This window comes from Thamnophis sirtalis, unplaced genomic scaffold, assembly GCF_051295495.1.
Source record: "Thamnophis sirtalis isolate CommonGarterSnake01/CBP01778 unplaced genomic scaffold, rThaSir2_p1.2 scaffold_3, whole genome shotgun sequence".
NCBI classification, from domain to species: Eukaryota; Metazoa; Chordata; class Lepidosauria; order Squamata; family Natricidae; genus Thamnophis; species Thamnophis sirtalis.
Window position 1 is genome coordinate 54533469 of NW_028261383.1, and position 24872 is coordinate 54558340.

Genomic DNA, 24872 nt, shown 5'->3' on the forward strand with positions numbered 1-24872 from the left:
AGCTGGGACCCATCCCAGATGCTCCTATGAGAGGAAAAGAGGAGAGCAAAGGAAAGCAGTAAGCCGGCTCTCAGAGAGGGAGACACCGATAATAGTCAGCTCCTCTTTGGCTGGGAAATAAATAGGAGGGGTTTTGGAGTGGCGGGTTGTTGCAGACAGCTGTTCATTTCTAGTATACAGCAAACAATTCAGATTTCTTGGCTAAACCCAGGTTTGTTGGAACTAATTGCATTTTTTTTGTTTATCCATGTGAATAAAAGACTGTTACTGCCCTGTTATTAAAAAAAGGGTTGTTTTACTCACAAGTAAACATCTTATCACTACTTGCAAAGTCTGGGTCAGAACACCATCAAATAATGTCAGGTACTGAGGATTTAATAGCTGCCAGCTGATGTAAGGTTGTAAGCTATAAACTGTAAGCTGATTCAATGAGGATGATTCAGCAATACATGTATAACTTATGCAATACATGTATAAGTTTAAGACTCTGGTGGGGTCCATACAGGTCTTTTTCCATCTTAAGAGGTGTCTATAGGTTTGCTATTAGAGGGCGTCTCTCTCTCTCGTCGTGTATCTCATTTTTCTCCTTGTGTCCGTAATTGAGTGGTAAGGGATTTATCTACCATGTGTATGTCTGTACATATGTGTTCTGACCCCCCTCCTCCATCCAGCAACGAAAGCCGAGATGAGCTTAATTAGATTGTCCTTTAATAACAAGACTAGAATCTTGGTGGCTGAAAGCCAAGCAAACAAACCAATAAGGACCTTGGCAGCAAGTCCGACAAACCTTGGTAGCAATTCAGACAAACCTTGGCAGCAGTCCAGCCTGCCAAGTTAGTTACATTCTCTTTAGTCAATGTGTTGACTTCTGCAAGAAGGGCGTGTCACAAGCAGTCTTTTTTATAGTCTGGAGAGAAGCCTAATGACCATCAGCTGAGTGCAATTACCTCCTGTAATTGTGTAATTGCTCCTGACGCTGAGTAGCTCTTCGATGGTGTGCATCCAGGAACAACTCTCTGCTGACTTCTGGATCACTCTCCCTTGTCTCCTCCCCACTGGTCCAAGGCTCAGGCGCCACCTGGTGGCCAACCAGTCTCTGCGCCCTGCTCAGAGTCGGAACCCTGTCCAGGGTCCTCCACATCCTCCAGAGCCGACTCATAGGGCCCCTCGCTGTCGGAGTCTGGTGGCAGCTCCAACGGCTCCTGCTGGGCCACAACACATATGTATATATAAACCACTATTAATTATCTAAAGGCTCTATGTGCTGTGTGCTGTGTCTTGCTCCTGGGTTTATCTCATATAAATAATCACGCTGCCAAAACTCTGATGGCAATGTCTTTTTTCTCAGGCCAGCATTACATTGCTGTCCATAATCATTTCACACTAAGAATCAGGATAGTATTTCCCTCAAATACATTCCAATGTAGAGATTAGAGTCTTATTTATAACATTTATAATTTTTGCTTGATATTATTAAAAATGTAAGTTTGTTGAGCTTACATGAAATCTTGCACTTACAATCCTGAGAGTTCGAAGTTATGCATTAAAGTAAGATCCCAACCATCTTCCTTGAATGGTAATCTGTGAGAGTATCTTGCAAAATGCCAGTATAGAAAATTTGTGCCACTTGATTTCATATAAAAAATTAATTGCTCTGCTTTTTGGCATTCCATGGACCCTTCTGAATTTTAATAGATGCTTTGTAGTTTCAGTTTCTTATTTATAATGATTATACTAAGTTATTCAGGTTGGCCAAAAATATGATTTTTAGCATCTGTCTCAGCTTTTTGTGCATAATAAGTAGATAATACTAGATATGGTATAGTTATACTTAAAATCTATAGAACAGTCTACGTTCTACAACAATGAGATGAGATTTCTCTTGATTAAGAATTATGCAACTCTAGTTCTGCAGTAAGACATGAGAGCCAGTTTGGTCTAGTGTTTACCAGGCTAGAAAGCAGGAGACTGTGAGTTCGAGTCCCACATTAGGTATGAAAGCTGACTGGGTGACTTTAAGCCAGTCAATTTCTCTTAACCTAATAGGGTTGTTGTTGTCGTGGGGAAAATAGGAGGAGGAAGAAGTACTGGGTATGTTTACCACCTGGAGTTATTTATAAAAATAATATATATGTGGGGACTAAATAAATAATTTCACAAAGAAATAAATGCAAATTTAAAATATTTGTCTGAGGTATTTATCTATTTCTGAAGGGAGCAATGTGATGAGATCTATCCATGGTGTTGGAGAGCTCATGACCCAAGTAGTACTCAGAGGTGGTGGCTTCTTGCCTATGACACCCTTGACCGCTGTCCCGGAAGGTAACGTGAAGCAAGTTGAACCCGAGAAAGAGGACATCCTAGTAATGGATACCAAACTGAAAATAATTGAAATCCTCCAGGTATAGATGATATTTTGCTGATTCATTTCATTCTTATATAATTTTTATTCCACACAATTACGATTGGAAGTAAACAAATGTTTTTCCCCCAACTATATTAACTGTTAATGAATCTTTTGCAGTAAATCATTGAATGAGGAGAAGGAAAATATGCTAGAAAAATGAGGCGCAGAGCAATTCAGTAGAAATATTTAGGAAGCTGGCATGCTTCATTAACAGTAGTTCAAAGTCTTAAGTATTTTTCAGAACCTTTTTTAAGCCTTGTGAAATTTGTCTACTGTTCAATTCTGAAGACATTCGAACACCATCCAAGTCAACATATATAAAGTTACAGCACATCCTTCTGTATAACTCAGTTCTTTCTTTGAGATATGCATTTTTGAAAGAATCTTGAGAAAATTTAGGAAGCTGAGGATTTTCATGCCTGTTATAAATATGTAAGCCTCTCAGAATCACCTTATAGGGGAGATGATGGCATAAAAATTGGATGGATGGAAGGATGGATGATAAAGCTTGAAGTATTCTTGATCATGGAGAAATGCAGAAGTGATTAGACATAAAGATTTATTTTCTGGTATCTCTAGTTAGAAAGATCAAGTATCTTAATTTGTTAAAAAGATTTGTACCATTTTTGTGATGTTTCTTACAAATATTGATCATCTGTAAATTTGGAATCATTTATATCCAACACTGATGTTAATGTAAGATTTTATTTATTTACTTTTTTATTACATTTATATGTCGCCCACCTCACTGTTGAAGTGACTTTGGGTGCCTCAAAAGCATCCAGTCGAAATTGTATGGTTGCATGTATGGTCAAAATATGTTTAATAGACTATAGTGCTATTCAACAGTTTTAGAAAATCCTTTTTTTTTTTACAATACTGTACAATGAACATTTTAAAAGACTGATTACCAATAGTATTGTTTTTCCAGGCTTTACCTAGAATTCTCAAACTGTTTATTTCAATTCTAATATAAATCTGATGTAAGCTTCTGTCAGGTGTGAAGAATTAGGACCAACTAGTTAAGTTGCAGCATAGAAGATTTATTCAAGCCTATGCACAAGAATCTCATCAACTAAAATTCAACATTAAATTGGTGCCAGATAAGGCTCAACAAAATTCAGGAGGAATTGTACTTGGAGCCCTTGTGGGAATGTAACAGCTCTAAGCTGATGATGCATTTAACTCTGCGCCTTAGTTATGCCTGCTCTGCTCCTACTGCTCCTTCTCAACCTTAAAAAGAAGGCAACCTTCAGTCCAACAGATTTACAGTTTTTTAAATTATCTTTAGAGGTCTCAGAACTGCAGGAAGCTTTGCATCTGTTGTTCCCTTCTCAAATCACTATTGATTCAAATGACATTTCTTCATACTTCAGTTGATTTTAAGTATAGAAAATAACCTCGGTTACTTAATAGACTTCAAATAATTTGTTGTTTCTGTTTATATCATGTTTCTGGGTAAGGTTCACTGATACTTTAATGTGTCAAACCTAAGATCCATCAAATGTTTAAGCTCATTTGTCTCTTGGAATACAACCAGAATAACATTGTATAATTAATATTGTTTTCATTTTTGTTCAAACATTGGAACCACCAGTTTATTCTGAATGTGAGATTGGATTACCGAATCTCATGCCTTCTGTGTATATTTAAACGAGAATTTGATGAAAGCAACGCACAGACATCTGAGTCACCTTCAGGGAGCAATAATCATGAAATGCCAAATGTACCAGGTCAGTAATTTGCATATTTTTGTATTATAGAGTATGAGCAAACATTTTTTAGCTGGGGAACTCGCTGATGATGGATCCCTTCCAATGAGATCCCCTCACTCATCAAAAGAGGCAGTACAGAAAGCATTGGCCCATAATTTTTTAAGATTTATGAAATGGTTTTAAGGCTATTGGTGGTGCATTTTGTGTCACAACAGCTTAAATACACCCATTTTCATGTTGCTGTTTTGTATTAAAATTGGAAATACATTTTGGCAGCATCCAACTTTTTCCCACTAACTTTTTTATGACAGACGGGAATATTTTTATTTTGTCTTGCACAAGTTTAGCACATTCTTTTCCAGTCTAACACAGCCAAAATGTCCTGTAATACTGATTTTAGTCAGTATAAATAGCAATACATTGCAGGCTATTTCTTCTGGCAATGACTAACTAGAGCAACTCAGAATAAACTAAAGCAACATCCATTCCACTTTCTAAGCAAAATTGAAGTTATGGCAATTTGCTACCATATTGTATATTGCAATAGATGTAAATGTGGGTTAAATTAAGGTTTCTTGTATCTTTGGGCTAGTGTTGAGAGTTGCAACTCTGGAAGAAGCCAGATTGGCGAAGGTCTTTAAATGCTGTAGTCAGTATATTTTGATTTATGCACTTGAGTGAAAGGTGAGATCTTTGAGTCACTGATACATCTACTGTTTGTATATTCTGTGTATATTCATAAACCCAGTATCTGTTCACATATGAATTCATGAATGAGTGGTATTAGGATGAGGGGGAAGCACAGATGGGTAATGTACAAGTTGCTTATTCGTCTTCTGCTGAACTGGGAAAAAGACAAGAGTATATTTTAAAATATTCTTTTAGAAAATAGAGCATCATCTGCTACTACCTCCCTGTCTTAGTATAAACTGTTTCATTAAGCAATTTCTGTGCAAACTGGCTCCCTCACTGGCTTAATTTATATAATGGTTTTGGGTTTTTTTTCAATTTTGACGCAGAGAAAACTGCCTTGCTTGTTAGGTGTAGGTTCTTACAATTCACTTATTTTATTCTACAGAAAGGGGGGGGGAAGTAATGGCTTGATTTGAATTATTGTTTCATTGTTGTGAACTCAGCGCAAATCACATTATTTGTTTTCCTTTACAGGTGCTCTTGACTTTGAAAATATTGAAGAACAAGCAGAAGGGATATTTGGAGGCAGGAAAGTAAACTATGGCAATTTGTATTCTTTTGTTCTCAACTATATGTAAAATAGTTTCTGGAAACTCGATGTTCATAGTTTTAGAGGATAAATTCTGGGGTTCACAGTACACTACTGGTGTACCCATGGGTATCTTTTTTGGTGCCTTCCAGGACAGTTTTGTAATTGAGCATACCGTCTTGGCAATTGTTTCCCAAGAATGGAGTATGAACATGTTCTCAAAAGTACAGATGTACCCAGTGGTGGGATTCAAATAATTTAACAACTAGCTCTCTGCCCTAATGACCAGTTGGGTAGGCATGGCTTGGTGGTCATGTGACTGGGTGGGAGTGGCCAACTCAACATCACTCACATCGATGGGCACTTCACCTTAGCTGTTACAATGTAATAAGGGTTAACCGGAGAGGCAGTTTCTGTAAGCAGGTCAATAAAGATTAGGCTAGAAACAACACCAGAATGTTTCCTTCCTGCCTTTCTTACAGGATTAGCCCTGTCAAGAGGGAAAAAACAAAATGGGATTTCTTCCAACAACCGGTTCTCCAAACGGCTTAGAAAGTTAACAACTGGTTCTCCCAAATAGGTGCGAGCTGGCTGAATCCCACCATTGGGTGTACCTACCTGGCCAAAATGTTTATGAGCATTCAAATGGCTTGTACCAATTTTTTGAGAACCCATTTAGTCACATATAAGCCTCCAACATTACCTTATTTTGAAAACACAATTGAAAGTTACAAACACAAAAGTTTTAGAAGTATATACAGTAGATATCGAAGGGTAGATAGCAGACAAACAAGGCAGAAACATAATTAATCATTTTATAATTACTTTGTTAAAGCATATTCTAGAAGTATGGATATAGGTATGGGTATGTATGTAGGTACATATGGACAGGTAGTCCTCGACTTACAACAATAGCAATAGCAGTTAGACTTATATACCGCTTCATAGGGCTTTCAGCCCTCGCTAAGCAGTTTACAGAGTCAGCATATTGCCCCCACAGTCTGGGTCCAGTTCATGTAGTGACCGTTCAAAGTTATAATGGCACGTAAAATGTGATTTATTACTGTTTTTCACAATTACGATCTCTGCAGCATTCCCATGATCATGTAGTCAAAATTCAGATGCTTGGTAACTGGCTCATTGCTTTGTCCCAAGGTCATGGGGCCACCTTTTGTGACCTTGACCTTGCTTGTGACCAAGGAAGGTCAATGGGGAAGCCAGAATCACTGAACTATCGAGTATTAACTTATCAACTACAGTGATTCACTTAACAACTGTGGCAAGAAAGGTTATAAAATGGGGCAAAACTCACTTAACAAATGTCTCATTTAACAAGAAAATTTTGGACTCAATTGTGATAAATCAAGGACTACCTGTATATGTGGTATGTGTGTGTGCGTGTGTGTGTTTCCTGTCCTTGCCCCAGCTCCTGCTCAACTAGTGGTTCAAAAGTATGCAAATGCAAGTAGATAAATAGGTACTATTTTGGTGGGAAGTTAACACCGTGTGTCATAGCGTGCAGTCATGCTGGCCACATCACCATGGAAATGTCTTTGGACAACGCTGGCTCCCTTGGCTAAAATATGAAGATGAGCATCGGCCCTTAAAGTCAGACACAATTGGACAGAGAAAACCTTTACTTTTACCTTTATATACAGTATACCTATCAGAATGGAAAAAAGTAGAGAAAAGAATATTACATCTGTTCTATGTGGATGAAAAGGAGTTGGGAAATTCGAAGATTCTTCAAAAAGAACTTTGGCTTTCCGACACCATATTCTCTCCTTTATATTCCACATGTTGTGGTAGCTTTACTAGTTCCTATAATAAGTATTAGCTCATATCTTATTCTAGTCTTTTCTTGTTTGATGTTTTCAGCTTTTTTATCAAGGAGCCTTGCTTATTAATACAAATAACATTTTAAATAAATGAATGGAGTTCTCCTGCAAGTTATGTTTCAGTTGTTTTATTGCTTTTAATTGGCTTTTTTGTTTTGTGGTTGTCTTTATATTGCTTTTTTTTCTTTTTAATTCTGTAAGTCCTCCAGAGTTACAGAATCGAGTAGAGGTGGATATAAACATTTAATAAACAAACTAATAATATTGGCCATGTACTAAAGAACCGTTGCCCCCGTCTCGAATGGTATGACTGTTGTGTGTTTTAAACCATACATTGTTTTGTGTCGTTTTTAATTTTGTCTGTATCCCCCTTTCCCTGGTTTGAGTTGTGAGCTGCCCTGAGTCCCCTTCGGGGGAAAAGGGCGGCATATAAATAAAATCAACATTCAAACATTCAAAATCAACATACTAGAATGCTTAGATCTTTCCTTTAGTTGTTTCTGTTTACCACATTTACAGAAGGCCAGTTGTAGGGTTTAGTCTGTTTTCTTCAGTTCTCTTGTTCTTTCCTTTGCTAGGAGAATACACATAGGGAATTTTTATACCTAAGAAGTGGAGGTTATACATGCTTCATCAATCAATAAAAATAAAGCAAACAGCTTTAGAGGGATGCTGAACAAAAGGATGCTGTAGTTTAGGAGCATTTTTTATTGTATGCTGCAATCTTGGGTCATATTCTACCCTACAGAATGCAATGATTAGTGGGGACAAAATACCTTTATTATGATAAAATATGAATGTTGAATATTACAACATTATGAAGACAAGCTGGATAGAGTTCACCTGAAAAGTTTTGCATTCAATGAGAGAAAGAAGTTACTAATTTTCAAGGGCACAATGCAGATGCTTGGTGTTGAGAAAAGTATGGAGAAAGTTGCTAATGAAGAAGCTGTCATCCATTTTCCACTGATGATTAAATGCCTGACTTTATATCCAGTTTTAATTTGTAATGCTCTTTTTGTCCTATCCACCAAATGAAGTACAGTCAGGGAAACTGGGTTGTCCTTAAACTTACTTAAAAAGTAAGAGTTCTTACTTTCATTTTAATGTTGCTATATTTTGTCTTTGCAGTGAAGAGAATACACCACTAGATTTGGATGATCATGGTGGCAGAACTTTCCTGAGAGTTTTGCTCCATTTAACAATGCATGACTATCCTCCACTAGTATCTGGGGCACTTCAGCTACTCTTCAGACACTTTAGTCAGAGGCAAGAAGTCCTCCAGGCTTTTAAACAGGTAAATGTCAAGGTTCCAACAGATGCCCTAATTAATTCATGAGTCCTCAGCCAAGTTTCAAAAGAAAATCAGTTATTTATTAGGAGCAGCATGTTGGTGTCTACTGCCGCAGGTAATTTATGGTTCAACTTTGACCTTGTTTCCCCCCCCCTCCTCTCAATCTGTGTCATAAATCACATTCTCCAATGATGCACTCCCATGGGCTGAAGAAGCCCACTCCTCACAAGCCAGCTATGGTAATCTGAGATCCTACCCTGGAAGAAGGTATGTGTGGAATGTGCTCCCACCTTGATGCCCATGGCAATTCGAGAGCAGGCTAGAAAGCTTTGCAAGTTAACAGTAAATGCAGTTGTGTAATGTTTTCTATTTGCTTTGAAGTTTGTAGAGCAAGCGTATATTGCAAATAACCAATTTCAATTCATGTAAGGTTCAACTGCTTGTTACCAGCCAAGATATTGACAATTATAAGCAGATAAAGCAAGACTTGGATCAGCTGAGGTCCATTGTTGAAAAATCGGAACTCTGGGTATACAAAGGACAGGGGCCTGATGAAGCTGCAGATGTGACAACAGGAGAAAATGAACATAAGAAAAAGGAGGTAAGAAGAACTTTTATCAATGCTGCTTAAGAGCTGCAATGCCCCCTCCTGACTTGGAATATTAGTTACAGCCTAACTTTGATAATTATAAAAAGATTAACAATCAGTATAATATAATCAGTATTATATGTTTGAGAGCCCTAGTTTCTGTATAATCTAGATCCGTGATGGTAAACCTATGGCACGTGAGCCGTTACCCCAGTTTAGCTTTGCCACGCATGCACATGCATTTCCTACCGACCAGCTGGTTTTTTTGGTCTTTGCCATGCATGCGTAGGATGTGGAGTGAATGCGGAAGGTGCATGTGCAAGGGGGTACACATGGGGGCAAGTGCACATCCGTGTGTGTCTGAGGGTTGCTTGTGTGGGAGGTGGGGCGCATGCAGGGGATTGCACATGCATGTGCAGGGGGTGGAGTGCATACAGGGTCGCGTGTGCATGCACAGGGGTCATGGGGGCTGATGCGTACATTGTATTATGGGTGTGTGCACGTACACACGCGCTTTCGACACTTTGTGCCGAAAAGGTTAGGCATCATTGATCAAGATGTAGTTGAATGAATCTTCCGGTACAGTATAATGTAGTTTTTCCAAAAATCAAATAAATAGTTAACATTTATTTAATAAAAAATATTGTCCCTCTTCCTGCATAAAGTGTATTGATAGTTTAGTGTTAATTTTTCAAAGGCTTGAAACAAATTATCTTTGAAATACTAAGCCAAACTATTTTCTGTCCTCCAATCCCATCAAGTTTGATTACTAAGCCCAAGTTTTAGCCAGAGGTCCTCTTCTTTTCCAATACAAGTAGAAGTATTTGAGCCTACAATTTTGGTTAGGTATGACAATCATAATGCGGATTGTCACATGACCACGCTAGACTTTATGGCATTTTTCACAGTGGTTGTTAAGCATATGCTGTGGCATTTATGAGGCACTTTTTTTCCCTACTATGCCAGAAAATGCCCACATTTCATAACAAAACACCACTCATATTCTAACCCTTTACTCCAATCTATAGTATAGTAGTTATAGTTGTACATAAAATGTAACTAGTTTAAAGAAGCGCTAAAGCCTTTCCCAATAATATTAGTAGTTTAGGAGTTTCACCTCTTGTTTTAGGCCTAAAGCATAAGCTCAAAGGTTCTTTTCTTTGAATACACTGTCATTTGACAAAGTTGGGTGAACTACAGCACATCTTAAAACATCAAATATATCAGCATAAGCCAGTGGAGCTGAGAACTGTAGCTGAGCAACTCTTGGTAAAACACAAACACACACACACACAAACACACACACACACCAACTACTAAAATGGCCTACCTTAGACCCCCCCCCTTGAAGTAAGGCTGAGAAATTATGCCACTTATTTTTATTAAAATCTACAGGTCATAAATACAAAATTCTTTTAGTTTAAAAAAATTAAGTGTTTTGGCATAAATATGAACAGTCCACATTCCAATAATAGGTTAATGTAAAGAGTTAAAAAAAACCCTAGAAGTTCATGTTATAGAGTTAATAGAGTACTGGTGTTTCTTTATTTGTTACTAGTTTTTTTACTCTAAAATTTGAATGTCTCCTGTCATATTAACATTCTTGCCTCCTTTAAATCCATATGCAAATTAATCCAGCAAATTCATCCTTGGTTATGTGCTGTAAACTGAAAAAAAATGTTTAGTGGCATGGTGAGAAAATATTGACTTAGAAGCGTATGTGTACAATGTCAGCAGGTCTCAATCTTTAGTCTGTAATAATAGCATTAAACATACAGTCCTAAAACCTAAGTGGTAATTGAAAAATTGCTATAATATTACTGTAAGGTTGACAAAAAGGAAAGAAAATTGTGCTATATGCCTTCAATAACTATTACTAGATAATTAATGATAGGATAGGAATCGATCTTACACAAAGAAAAGAATCTTCATATATATTCAAGATTTTGTTAGAACTTCCATCTGCCTTTTCTCAATGCCTCAGTTTAGGCAAAACCTTACTGCAGTAGTAAACATTGGAGAGTTCTGGTAAGAAAAAAAAATGCTCAAAGTGTATATTCATGAACTCCAGGGTTTTAAAAAGCAATTTAATGTATTGATCTTGTTTGTCTCCTAGGAAGGTCGCAGCAAATCCTCTAAACCGGAAAGCACTAGTAGCTACAATTATAGGGTAGTAAAAGAGGTAAGATTCTTCCATTCCCAAATATCTATTTCTTCTGTACTCTTTTCTTCTTTTATGTATATGCTGAAGAATTTTAAATGTGTAACAGGGTAGTTGTGTTTTTGTTTGAATGTAAAATATTCTTTGACTTAGGGAAGATAAAAAGGTAGTTGCTGGAATACATGGGACTCTGTGGTTAAAAGGGATGCAGTGGCTAAGACGCTGAGCTTGTTGATCAGAAAGGTTGGCAGTTCAGTGGTCCGAATCCCCAGTAGCGCATAACGGAGTGAGCTCCTGTTACCTGTCCCAGCTTCAGCCAACCTAGCAGTTCGAAAGCATGTAAAAATGCAAGTAGAAAAATAGGAACCACCTTTGGTGGGAAGGTAACAGTGTTCCACGCGCCTTCGGCGTTTAGTCATGCTGGCCACATGACCACGGAGATGTCTTTGGACAGCGCTGGCTCTTCGACTTTGAAACAGAAATGAGCATTGCCCCCTAGAGTCGAGAACAACTAGCATGTGTGTGCGATTGGAACCTTTACCTTTTACTGAGGTTAAAGTGTTTGGGTTCCTAAGGAACGACTAAATGTTAAGTACAGGGATAAATATTTGTTAACAATCTTATAGATTATAACTTGGTATAACTAGATTTTAACAAGCTAAAGATGTGATAACTTAGGCAAAACAAAGTGTTGATAATATGTGTGATCTGTATATCTTAATTTGCATTTAAATTGGGCAAATAGCTTTAAATTAATCCCAATATGTACTCCCATGTATGCTAGGGGCTGGGTTGAAAGAACAGGAATGCAGGCTTGTTATATAATTTCTACCTTTAAACTATGTGTAAGGTATATGGTCAGATTCTCTGTTGCCTCTCTCTTCCCTTTCCTCATTTCAAACAGAAAAAAAAACTAGATTGACAAATTAAGCATTTTTGTCAATTACTCTGCTTCTCCAATTTATGAAAAGTAGACAATACACTCTGCTAGAGAGAAGTTCCCTGAGGAAGGGCTCCAGTACATGTCCAAAAGCTTGGAAGACAAAACTACTGGTTATCCAATGATCGAACCAGATTGTATCTTGTAGATCTGATATTGTTTAGAGGAGGGGTGAGTAACCCACGGCTCTGGAGCCGCATGTGGCACTTTCATCCCTCTGCTGCAGCTCCCTGTCGCCAGTCAGCTCTAAAATTGATAGGGTTTTCAGTTAGGACAAGCAAAAGGAAAAAGGATGCTGCTCTAGGAGGAGACTCTATGATGGGGAACAGGACTTCCGGTCAGCTCCAGAATTGAATGGGTGGCTTCTATTTTGGACTTTTGTGGCTCTGAATGCTTAAGGTTGCCGATCCCTGGTTTAGAGCAATGCAGATACAGTGTCAGCTCCTGGAAATATTGATTTATCCACATGAAGATTCTGAGATTTGGATGAATTTTTTTGCTGTATTTTTTCTCCTGAAATATGAAGAGATAGAAGCTTGTTTTCCTTATATTCATTGCAATCCTAACAAAATTGCTACCACATTTAAACAGTTCATTTTCTTGTTTTGCTCTTAAAACCAAACTCTTTGTTTTGTATCATTCTTTTTTCTGTTGAAGAAAGAGTTTTTCTTCTGCCTTGTCTGGGGAGAAAAATCAGTTTCTAAAAGGAATATTTATTTGCAGATTTTGCTTCGCCTTAGCAAGCTTTGTGTCCAGGAGAGTATCTTGGTCAGGAAAAGCAGGAAACAGCAGCAGAGATTGCTCCGAAACATGGGGGCTCATGCGGTGGTACTGGAACTCTTACAAATCCCCTATGAGAAAGTGAGGTTTGCATGCATCTTTTACTTTAGCTTTGTCGACAAAGTGTTTTCATACTTTTAATTCCATCTAAAGACCACCTCTTATAAATGGCACTGAGCATCAAAGAAACTGCTGGTGCTAAGTCTCTATAACTTTGGAAATGGTTTATTCATTTAATGCTTAGCAATAGCACTTAGACTTATATATTGCTTCAAAGTGATTTATAGCCCTCTCTAAGAGGTTTACAGAGTCAGCATATTTTCCCCCTCTGAGACTTGTTTCACTGACCTCAGAAGGATAAAGGCTGAATCAACCTTGAGCTGGTCAGGATCAAACTCCTGTCTGCAGGCAGAATCAGCCTGCAATAATGCATTCTAGCGACTGTGCCATCATGGCTCTATTGCTTATTGAAGCAACATTGGACACAATTTCTGCCAAAGCTTTCTCTATTAGAAGGATGAATAAAAGTAAACCCAGAATAATTTGGTTTTTATTGAGAATGAGATATAAATGTCCATGAAGCAATGCCTAGTCCTTCAGTTATGTATAGAAATTAATATTGTAATCTGTGTAGCTTATTTTCTTCCCAATTGAAAACTGGTAAATGTATATAGTTTTGAAGCATTCAGTAAGAGAAGCAAAGCATCACAAAGGATGAATGGTAAGAAGATGTACAGAGCACTTGAGTGCTCTAAGTTTAAAGCTATTGAAAATGCGGGTGATCCAGTTCCCCTTCATTGGGCCAGTGTCAGGGTTCCAAGTAACACTCCTTGAAGTTCCTCAAAGCTCCATTTTATTAGAGATTCATATTGGCCCATCTGGAAAAACCCAAATCTGAATGCTTCTCGATTTTCCCCACCCAAATGAAAGTCCAAGTTCCTGCCCAGCACTCACACGTCCGTCACATGGGCCAATCAGGCACTGTCCTAATTGGAGATGCCTCCCAGTCACATTACTCCAGGTGCAGGGTAAGATGTCCTTGACTCTCTGAGAAAGGAATGTTATTTTGACTATATATCTCCCATACTCCATAAAATCCCCCTCCTATTTTCCCACAGCATTAATTGTGGCAGGCCGGAAGGCCCAATGCAAAAGATGGCTTCCAGGCCTGACAGGCAGTTGTTTTCTCTCAGTCTAACCCACTTCACAAGGTTAAGAGTTATAGAGAAAATAAGGGAAAGGGAGCATTAGGTATTTATGATGCCTTGAGTTGACCAAAAATCCAACTCATGCAAGGGAGTAAGGAATTTCTAAGTAGTGATGTTTAAACGCTCTAACAATTGTGTATATGTATGTTGATTGCTAGCTAAATGGTATGAGGATCTTCAAAAAAGAACTTTGGAAATCTTGGCTAAAATAGTTTTAAAAGGTGAATTTATCCTTCCCATTAATAAAAGGATCTGTGCTGTAATTGGCTATGAAATATTTAGAAACCTTGTAATGCCAACATGTTACATCACTTTGCAACTTAATCCTTTAAACCTCACAGAACCTTACACTGTTTTCTTTAATTTGCTTCATATAACTATAATGTACAGGCTTGGATTCTATTTGCCTAATCCCAATGTACAACTATTACATTAGGTCATCCTGAAGCTATTGTATTCTTAATCCTTTGGGAGATTTACTTTTTTAATGTTATAATCATAGGCTGAAGATATACGCATGCAGGAGATCATGAAACTGGCCCATGAGTTTCTACAGAACTTCTGTGCTGGCAATCAACAAAATCAGGCTTTGCTACACAAGCATATAAATCTGTTTCTCAACCCTGGGGTAAGAAGTAATTTAATTAAAGACTATTCCATAAACCTGTTTTATATTTGTCCCAGGTTGTTGGGTTGTGCTGAGAGTTTTCTGAATACAAATCCAATTTTGAAATCCTCATTTCTGCGTCATGCCTAAGAACACAAAAACAGGCAACAAGTCCTAAGACTCCCCTCAAGCTTTTTCTTCATTGGCACACTGGGTCGCCCACCAATTTTTTTGAGTTACATATCTTCTATCATATCTAGCATATTCAGTAGCTCGGGAAGCTGCAGTACAAATTATGTGGTGGAAAATAAAGCAGAAGGAATGTGATGTGGTTCAACGTATCTATGAAACCTGTGGTGTATGTTTTTCCAAGAATGGTATAGCATGTCAACCAGGAATAGCTCATTTTCTGGTTGTTTCTTTTTTCTCAAATTAGTCATTGGCAGACTCTGTAGAACAGGGGTGTCAGACTCAAGGCCCATGGGCCAGATCTGGCCCACAGGGTGCTTAGATCTGGCTTGTGGGGACATCCTGGAAACAGCGGACTGGCCTGTGGTTCCTCCGCCAGTGAAAATGGAGCCCTCTGCAGCCCTCTGCTAGTGAAAACAGAGCTTGGAGAGGCTGCTGCTTATGGATCTGGATAGCCTGCACCACCTTTTGGGGGTTCCCTTGTGGCCTGAGAGGGACAGTGAGGCTCCTCTGGAGGACAAGGGTTGGCCCTCTCCCTGGTCTTCCCTTCCTCTGCTGAAGACAAAGGATTCCCCCAGCTCTGCCCCAGGCCACCACAGGTGCCCCCAACACAAGTGAGGTCAAGATGGTCACGCACCTTGCCTCCCACAAGGTCAAACACAATCCTGATGTGGCCCTCAATTAAATTGAGTTTGACACCCCTGCTGTTGGAGATGACCAGTTTGAGCCCGAGTGAAATGTGTCCCCAATCATGAGTCGCTTCATGCCCACAAGAAATCTAAATCCAGCCTACCTTGAATTCCATTGACTCTTATCTACCATCAATTTGCTTGACGGTTAGCAGTTCAGATACTTGTAGAGAGTTTAAGCTTGCAATAAATCTTTATATTCGTTTCAAATGCCTGGATCTACTGATTTCCCTGTGTTTCACACTCTGTCTTGTTTGGTGTAGATTAGTAATCTGTAAGAAAATAATTCAAAGAAGCTGAAAGGTATGGATAAAGCTGTCTCATTAACCAGTGCCAGGATATGTGGAATGCCAGATTCCTGAATTTCTAAATCCAATGTGCAGCACCTCTTGTTGAATGGTTAATATTGTTATTTCTATTGTTTTGCTCTTTAATAGATCCTGGAAGCCGTGACGATGCAGCATATCTTCATGAATAATTTCCAGCTTTGCAGTGAAATTAATGAGCGAGTGGTTCAACACTTTGTGCACTGTATCGAAACACATGGAAGGAATGTCCAGTACATTAAATTCCTCCAGACAATTGTTAAGGCTGAAGGGAAGTTCATTAAAAAGTGTCAGGATATGGTCATGGCAGAGGTGAGAAAGACGCATCCGTATTGCATATTTATAGTTGTCAGATCGGTTTTAAGAAAGTCCAAACTATGAGAAAGTATCTGGTTATTAGATATCAATGTTCAGGAGTTGGTATTAAAAGCTATGCAGGTAGTCCACAAGGTACAATAGTAATCAGGACTGGAACTAAACAATGTTGTCATAAAGCACAATGTCAAGCAACTGCATCCTCTAATGACAGCAATCCTGGCAGTCCCCAGTTGTTATCTGAATCCCAGTGATCATTAGGCAAGGATTACCCTGATACAAGGCATTCCCAGACCCAAGCCTTGATAAAAGAAGGCAAGGGAAGATAAAGAACTGCCTCCTCTTTAATTCCCACCACTTGCTTATCACCTCACCCACCATCCCTGCCCTTTTGGACAATCTGCACAGCTGTTCCTTGGCACCAATGGCATTGGGGTTGACAAAGGTTTTGGGGGCCTTCAGCAGTTTCAGCCAGCTGTTACAACTTTTACCAACTTTTATCACAGTTATTTGATCTAATATTTTAATGGATTGGCAAGTAAAAAAAAGTGTACTATGTCAAATTTGTAAATCTGTTTTGTTTGTGAAGAAACACAGCTATAAAAAACAAGGATCAGCTAAAGGAGTTTATTCTCTAAAGAAAATAAAAATAAAAATATGGTATTTAAAGAAATATCTTACTAACAAGAGCTATGTCGTTTTCTTATAAGACTGTAAGTCAGTATCTTATTTTAGATGTAATTTCACATTTTTCAGTGGGATTCACATTCTAGTAAATATGTTTGCCAGAAGACATTAGTATGTCTCTTCTAGTTTGTTTCTAAGAGAAAAATACATAGACTTGCTTTGGGAACTAAACTCAAAAGAGTGTCTGCATTAATTAATTAGAATTGATGCCACCATACCAATTTTCTGTAACAAGATAGAGTGCCATTTCTCAGTTCTAGTATCCCATATTTGCACACTTTCCCCAGACTACCTTATTCCAGTGGTGGGATTCAGCCAGTTCGCACCTATTCAGGAAAACCAGTTGGTAACTTTCTAAGTAGTTCAGAGAACCAATTGTTGGAAGAAATCTCCTTTTTTTCTTTTCCACTTTACAGGCTAATCCTGTAAGGAAGGCAGGAAGGAAACATTCTAGTGTTGTTTCTAGCCTAATCTTTATTGACCTGCTTACAGAAACTGCCTCTCTGGTTAACCCTTATTACATTGTAACAGCTACGGCGAAGCACCCATCGACCTGAGTGACCTTGAGTTGGCCAAGCCCACCCAGTCACATGACCGTCTAATCCCACCTACCCAGACAGTCATTAGGGCAGAGAACCGGTTGTTAAATTATTTGAATCCCACCACTGCCTTATTCATAATATAAACTTAACAAACATATCAAAATGTTGCTGTAGAAATGTACAAAATGTCAAAGAAAGATTGTAGCAGACATGATAGCAGGTGCTGATTTGCTAGGAGCCTGCTCGTGGCCTGTAGACCAAATAGCAATAGCAGATTTTTTATATACCGCTTCATAGGGCTTTCAGCCCTCTCTAAGCGGTTTACAGAGTCAGCATATTGCCCCCAACAACAATCCGGGTCCTCATTTTACCCACCTCGGAAGGATGGAAGGCTGAGTCAACCCTGAGCCGGTGAGATTTGAACCGCTGAACTGCTGATCTAGCAGTCAGCCTGCAGTGCTGCATTTAACCACTGCGCCACCTTGGCTCAATGCGCCACATGCTGGCCCCGCCCACACCTAGTTTAACAAAGAGGAAAAAAGTTACGATACGTCATATGACAACACTGATGATGCGAGTTTGACACCCCTGCTGTTGAACATGTTCTTGTGTAGGATGGAATTAATGTCTCTTTTCTCTTGGTAGTTGGTCAATGCAGGGGAAGATGTCCTTGTGTTCTACAATGACAGAGCTTCATTCCAGACATTAGTGCAGATGATGAGATCAGAACGGGACAGAATGGATGAAAACAGTGCTCTCATGTATCATATCCACTTAGTAGAATTGCTGGCTGTTTGCACCGAGGGCAAAAATGTCTACACCGAAATCAAGTGCAACTCTCTTCTCCCCTTGGATGACATTGTTAGAGTTGTAACCCATGAGGATTGCATACCTGAGGTAACATGCTGTTTTGCTTGCTTTCGCTTGTTAGGTTTAGGTGAACAGCCCGGGATTATGTTTTAATCAGGTTGAGGAACTTGATGGAAGCTTTTATACTTTCTTTAATTTGTGGCAATGAAATCGGCATTGCCCTCTTCCCCACTTTCCCCCGAGGACAAGTATCATTCTTCCTTAGATCAAGGATTCAATTAAGGACAGATTACGGTTTTCATTACAGTTTAAATCATTACAGTTTAAACAAGAGCAGACAATATCAAAGGCTGTTATTAGAAATTAATTCCTTTTTAGTAAGTCATGTTGTCATTAAGACTATCATGAACTGTATAATGCTACAAATAACTCTCTAAGATTGTAAAAAGAGGCTAGCATGTATGTACAGGTAGGTTGTACATAAAATGTTATTGTAGCAAGACTAATATTTGTCCTTGATATTTAAGAAGAGGGAATAGCTGTCAGCTACCTAATATACCATGGTTTTTATAAGAGATTTTGGATCTTATCTGTTTCAGACTGAAATTCTGTACCATTGGCATTCAAATCGTGTTTGAAATTGCTGCAAGAATAATTTTGTTTCTGCTTTCAGTAGTAAATTTCTGCTTTCTCCCAGCGGCCTCAGATCTCCTTTTGTAGAACAAAAAATTTACAGTTAAGCATTGTGAAGGCTAACTGCCATATCTTTTCAATCAAGGTCTAAAATGATGCGTTGAACTGGTTTGTGATTTGCAACAACACCAAACTAATATTGATATCACTAACAGATTAACTAAGTGGGAGAATATTTTATAAGGATAAAAAAAGAATGTGGCAAGGAAGAGTTTTATCTATGAGATTGGAGTTATTTTTTTTATTATTGTCCAGACTTACCTGACAGTTTTAATCTATTTTTTAAAAGGGTATATAAATTATTTGATTTGTTATCTGCAGGTGAAAATAGCCTATATTAATTTTCTAAACCACTGCTATGTCGACACAGAAGTTGAAATGAAAGAGATTTATACGAGCAATCATATGTGGAAGCTCTTTGAAAACTTTCTTGTGGATATCTGTAGGGTACGTGTTTGTTGATTGAAATATGCAAGTCTCATCTGAATCCTACTTATAAAATGTCAATTTGGAAAGAGCTGTTTATTGTTTCCATTATTTCAGGTTTATTATCACTTATATCATTTAGGTACACTGAGAGCTTATGTACCAAAGACAAATTCCTTGTATATCCAATCACACTTGACCAATAAAGAATTCTATTCTATTCTATTTGAAACATTTTCTGTTATGTTATACATGTATGGCAGTGATGGCAGATCTTTTCGGCATGAGTGTCAAAACTGGAATGTGTGTGCGCTGGAGCCTCAGAAACTTGAAGACCAGCTGGCTGGTGCAGATGCACACACCGGCCACTGGTCTTCATGTGTGCCAGAGTACCGGAAATCCGAAGATGTAGGCACATGTGCTGCCCACCTCATCTTCGGGTTTCTGGTGCTCCGGCATGCACAAAGAACAGTTGGCCAGAAGATAATAGAGAGGGCTCTATGTGCCACCTCTGGCACAGGTGCCATAAGTTCACCATCACAGATATAAGGCAATTAAATTTTACAATAGTAATTAATAACATTGGCTTTCCTCATGTAATTATTGTGATAATAAGTGTCTGTTTAGATTTCTATATGGGTTTCATATTTCTGAGGTTTGCAGCCCTCTAATCCTTCTGTAATTGCCTCCAGCTTCTAGTTTCTAGTTAACTTTTCATGCTGTTAGTTTTCTGTTCTAAGTAAGCATAGACTGTCAAGGTTCCAACAGATGCCCTAATTATTTCATGAGTCTCAAGCCAAGTTTCAAAAGAAAACCAATTATTTATTAGGCGCAGCATATACTCGAGAGAGGTCAACTTTGACCCATATAGTTTATGGCTCAGCTTTGACCCTGTTTCCCCCCTCCTCTCAGTTGGTGTCATAAATCACATTCTTCAACAAGACACTCCCTCGGGCTGTAGAAGTCCACGCCTCACAAGCAATCTTTGATAATCTGAGATCCTACCCTGGAAGAAGGTATGCATGGAATGTGCCCTCCCTTGCTGCCCATGGCAACTCGAGAGCAGATTAGAAATGCTTTTGCGAATTGACATAGGCATCTATATTGAGAAATTATACCGTGTTTCCCTGAAAATACAACCTGAATACGACTAAGGCATTGCCACATTTTTCAGGTGGGCAAACATATAAGCCCACCCACTGGACAACCCCCCTCCAGCCAGCCCCCCCCCTCCGGCTAGACAGAGCACCGCTCACTGACTATCCCGAAGATGCCAAGCCACGAGAGCCGGGGAGGAAAGGGATACCGCTAGGTTGGGGAGTGGCATTCTGCCTGGCCAAAGGGTGGAGTTGCTGGGCAGCTGCTCCCTTGCGAGCGGGCTCCCAAAGAGCCGGGTACATCCTCAGGGGTGAAGCAGCCATGAGGTGACCACGCTCACAAGCAGCCACCCAGTGTTCCGCCCCCAGCAAGCATGCCTCACCCTGCCCTGGCCCAGCTCTCCCTGCAGGGCCAGGGCAGTGCTGCCACCGCCGCCGCCACCACACTCCGAGCATAACTTCTTTTCTGGCTTCCAAACTCCAAAACTTTGCTGCCGAGTCTTCCAGCAGCGGCCACTCTAGGAGTGCGCTCTATGGTTGTGGGCTGGCTGCCGGAAGACTCTCTGTCTGGAAGACACTCTGTCCAGCAGCCGGCCCACAACCATAGAGCGTACTCCTAGAACGGCCGCTGCTAGAAGACTCGGCAGCTGAGTTTTGGAGTTTGGAAGCCGGAGAAGAAGTTATGCTCAGAGCACGGCAGTGGCAGTGGCGGCTGGGAAGCATGCTTGCTGGGGGTGGAACAGGCGCTTGCACAACCCCCTTCTCCAGCCGGGCAGAGCTATATGCACTGACCTAGGGGGTATCCCTAATGTGTCAAGCCGTGGGAGCTGGGGGGCGGGTAGAGTGCCATGTGGCTTGGCACCTTAGGGATACCCCCTATGTCAGTGAATGGCGCTCTGCCCAGCTGGAGAAGGGGGTTGCCGGGCGGCTGCTTGTGAGCGTGGTCACCTCATAGCTGCTTCGCCCCTGAGGCTGTTCCTGGCTCTTCGGGAGCCCGCTTGCAAGGGAGCAGCTGCCCAGCAACCCCAAAACAATAAGCTCTCCCCTGGCAATAAGGCCCAAGCCACATTTTGTGGGTCAAAAGAAAATCAGACCCTGTCTTATTTTCGGGAAAGCATGGTATTAGAAATTATATTGCAGTAAAAAAAATTTAAAAATGTTTTTACTGCAATGGCTTTTTTTAGATACTGCTATCTTTGTCCATGTTGGTGGGAAAAGTGATACAAAACAGAATAGGTCTTCTAGTCCTACTCCCTACTCAAGCAGGAGACCCTGTACCATTTCAGACAAATGGTTGTCCAATTAAACAGCTGTATTATTAGAGCATCTACTATTTCCAAAGGCAAACATAACAAGAAAATACACTATATTTCCAAAAGTATTCTCTCACAACTGAGTCTAATTATGTGGATGGGTGAGCGAATACTTTTGGCAATATAGTGTATAACAAACAAATCACTTTATCCTTTTTCTTAAAAAGGAGGCATCCTTGTCAAATTCCACTCATTCATTTCCTTTAAGCATGGCATTCCACTTCCTTTCAATATACATATCCTTCTATTTTTCTTTCCCAAAGATACTTTTGGGGATACTGAGCAGACACAATCTCCGCTAGGCATATTGGAATGTGTGCATGTTAGAGCAATGAAGTGATGTTTGGTTGATAGTTGCCAGATTTTTTTTCTTACAATCCTCGTGACTACACTTAATTCATTGATAAGTGTGATTTGTAAGTTGGGTTTCTATCCAGTGAATAGTAAGACCATGGATAAAAACAAGTTTTCTTCTTAGAAAAAGTGAATTATGAAATATTTCCTACTATTTTCATTTTGAATAAATGTTGATATGTTGCTACTAGCCCATCTCTACCTAAAATTATTTGCCATATAAATTCTGCTATATGGTATATAAGAAACTTAATACTGGTAGGTCCTTTTTTGTCCAAGAGGCCCTGAAGTTTCAAAAGCGAAGTGTATTTGTATTTTTTTAACTTTCAGTCTAACAGTTGGTAGTTTTTTCCCCCTATTCAACACTAAGCCTCAAACACTGAAGTGGACATTTGTAGCAACATTATTGGTGCTTGTAAAAATATATTTTTTTTAAATCTAGGAAGTTTCCAACTTGTGAGCACAATTAAAACCAGAATTTCCATTTCTAACAGGAAAAGACTTATGTCCAATTTTACAACTGTTTTTTTGCCAAGATTGTTAAACAAATCACTGCAGTTAAGTGAATAATATGGTTGTTAAATGAATCTGGTTTCCCCTATTGACTTTGCTTGTTGGAAGTTGGTTAGAAAAGTCACAGATGATGATCACATCTCTCTCTCTCCCTCTCTCTCTCTCTCCCTCTCTCTCTCTCTCCCTCCCTCCCTCCCTCCCTCTCTCTCTCTCTCTCTCTCTCTCTCTCCCACACACACACACACACACACACACACACATACGATGCTGCAACCATTATAAATACATGCTGGATGTCAAAAAGCCTAATTTTGATCATGTGACTGTAGGGATACTATGCCAGTCATAAGTGCATGGATTGACTTGCACAATAGGCACATTTTTCAGTGCTGTTGTAACTTCAAATGGTTGTTAAATCAATGATTGTAAGTTGAGGGCTACTCATTCACCCCCCAAATGTGGTTTACATGCTTTCAGAATTTCTAGAAAAGTTACCTTTCTAGGTATATTAAGTTTAACTGTTTGGTATTTGTGAGAGAATTAGAATTCTTGCCTCGTTTCGTTTTAACAGATTGCATTATTTTCCAGACTTGCAACAATACCAGTGATAGGAAGCATGCAGATTCGATATTGGAAAAATATGTGACTGAAATAGTGATGAGTATAGTTACTACCTTCTTCAGTTCTCCATTTTCAGACCAGAGCACAACTTTGCAGGTAAGAAACTAAATAGAAAATTAAAATACGGTATGCAAAGCAAAATGATATCTATGTTTCTTACTATTATACCCTATTTTGATGTTGGAACTACTTCTGATATTTGACAGTTATAAATTATGTCATTGTTTGTGGAGTTGGAAATAATTTCTGGAAAGATTGAATAGTAGGTAAAACGAAGAGGTTGATTGTTTCAATATTCCACATTTCCCTGAAGGATGCTTTCTGTAGAAAGGCAGGAGATTCCTACCTTCCAATTTTTAATGTTTAGCATAATTTTTAGTAATATTACAGAGCCATCTACTGGTCATTTAATTACATTCCTATGAGCAAATTTTGTTTATAAAATATCATCTATATCATATTTGTAACATAATGTATACACTGACATTATTGAAACATGACTTTTTTCATTGAAATTTATCTTGGCAAGTTTTACACAAAGAAATAGAATTAGATTTAACTAGGTTCCACGTACAGCTTCCAATATATTTTATTCCCTATCTTAGGCTAGGTATTTTAATTTTACTTGATAATTTGAAAAACTTTGCAATTGCTTCAGTAGGTAATAGTGCAATTATATACCCCAGAACTTCAAGGAAATTTGCTTTGAAAATTCTGTATCTCTGGGTTTCACAACAAATCACTTTTCATGCTTGGTTGCTTAGCTTCACTCTAACTCTTCACATTTATAGACCTCTCTCTTTGTTACCTTCCTCTTTTCCTTAAATTTAAATATACATATTCTTGGTGTCTTTTTAGACTCGTCAGCCAGTGTTCGTGCAACTTTTACAAGGTGTGTTTCGAGTGTATCACTGTAACTGGCTCATGCCTAGTCAAAAAGCATCAGTGGAAAGTTGTATCAGAGTACTTTCAGATGTAGGTAAGAAAACTATATTGATTTATTGACTTATCAATCCATTTTCTACCTGTTGTAATCTAAACAGATTAAGTGGATTAGGACAACCACCCCCAAAGCATATGATAGTACAAAATATGCAATACTATAATAAATACTTAAGCCCACTTACAACTATAACACAGGTTCATATCCAAATACGCTCCAGAAGAGCTTCAGCTTCTCCTGGAAGGTGAATAATTTTGGAATTTCACTGGGGAGCCTTATGTAGGACTGTAATGATTAATCCACATAAGCTCTTTCTGTTCAATACATCTGTCTGTCAGGGGCTGCCACAAAGAAGAGGGAATAGTTAGAACAATAGATAGACAATATAATTCTTTATTGGCCAAGTGTGATTGGACACACAAGGAATTTGCCTTTGGTGTACATAAAGTGTACATAAAAAGACAAGATACATTCATCAAGAATCATAAGGTACAACGCTTAATGATAGTCATAGGATACAAATCAAGCTATTCTCCAAAGCACCTGAGGACAAGAAGCAATGGATGGAAACTAATCATGGAGAAAAGCAATTA

The 24872-nt window shown here is 38.9% G+C and overlaps 1 protein-coding gene across 2 annotated transcripts in view; it reads left to right on the forward strand.

Moving 5' to 3' along the window:
- The window catches only part of ITPR1 (inositol 1,4,5-trisphosphate receptor type 1), a 256332-nt gene that overhangs the window by 125078 nt on the left and 106382 nt on the right, over positions 1-24872 (forward strand). For both annotated transcript variants that reach the window (XM_087708906.1, XM_087708907.1), the window contains exons 22-34: positions 2215-2402; positions 4005-4140; positions 5290-5340; positions 8310-8479; positions 8907-9077; positions 11182-11247; positions 12890-13027; positions 14657-14782; positions 16077-16277; positions 18155-18406; positions 19334-19459; positions 23304-23432; positions 24195-24315. In XM_087708906.1, the coding sequence (XP_087565032.1) occupies positions 2215-2402; positions 4005-4140; positions 5290-5340; positions 8310-8479; positions 8907-9077; positions 11182-11247; positions 12890-13027; positions 14657-14782; positions 16077-16277; positions 18155-18406; positions 19334-19459; positions 23304-23432; positions 24195-24315 (1875 nt within the window). The remainder of the gene's footprint in view (positions 1-2214; positions 2403-4004; positions 4141-5289; positions 5341-8309; positions 8480-8906; positions 9078-11181; positions 11248-12889; positions 13028-14656; positions 14783-16076; positions 16278-18154; positions 18407-19333; positions 19460-23303; positions 23433-24194; positions 24316-24872) is intronic.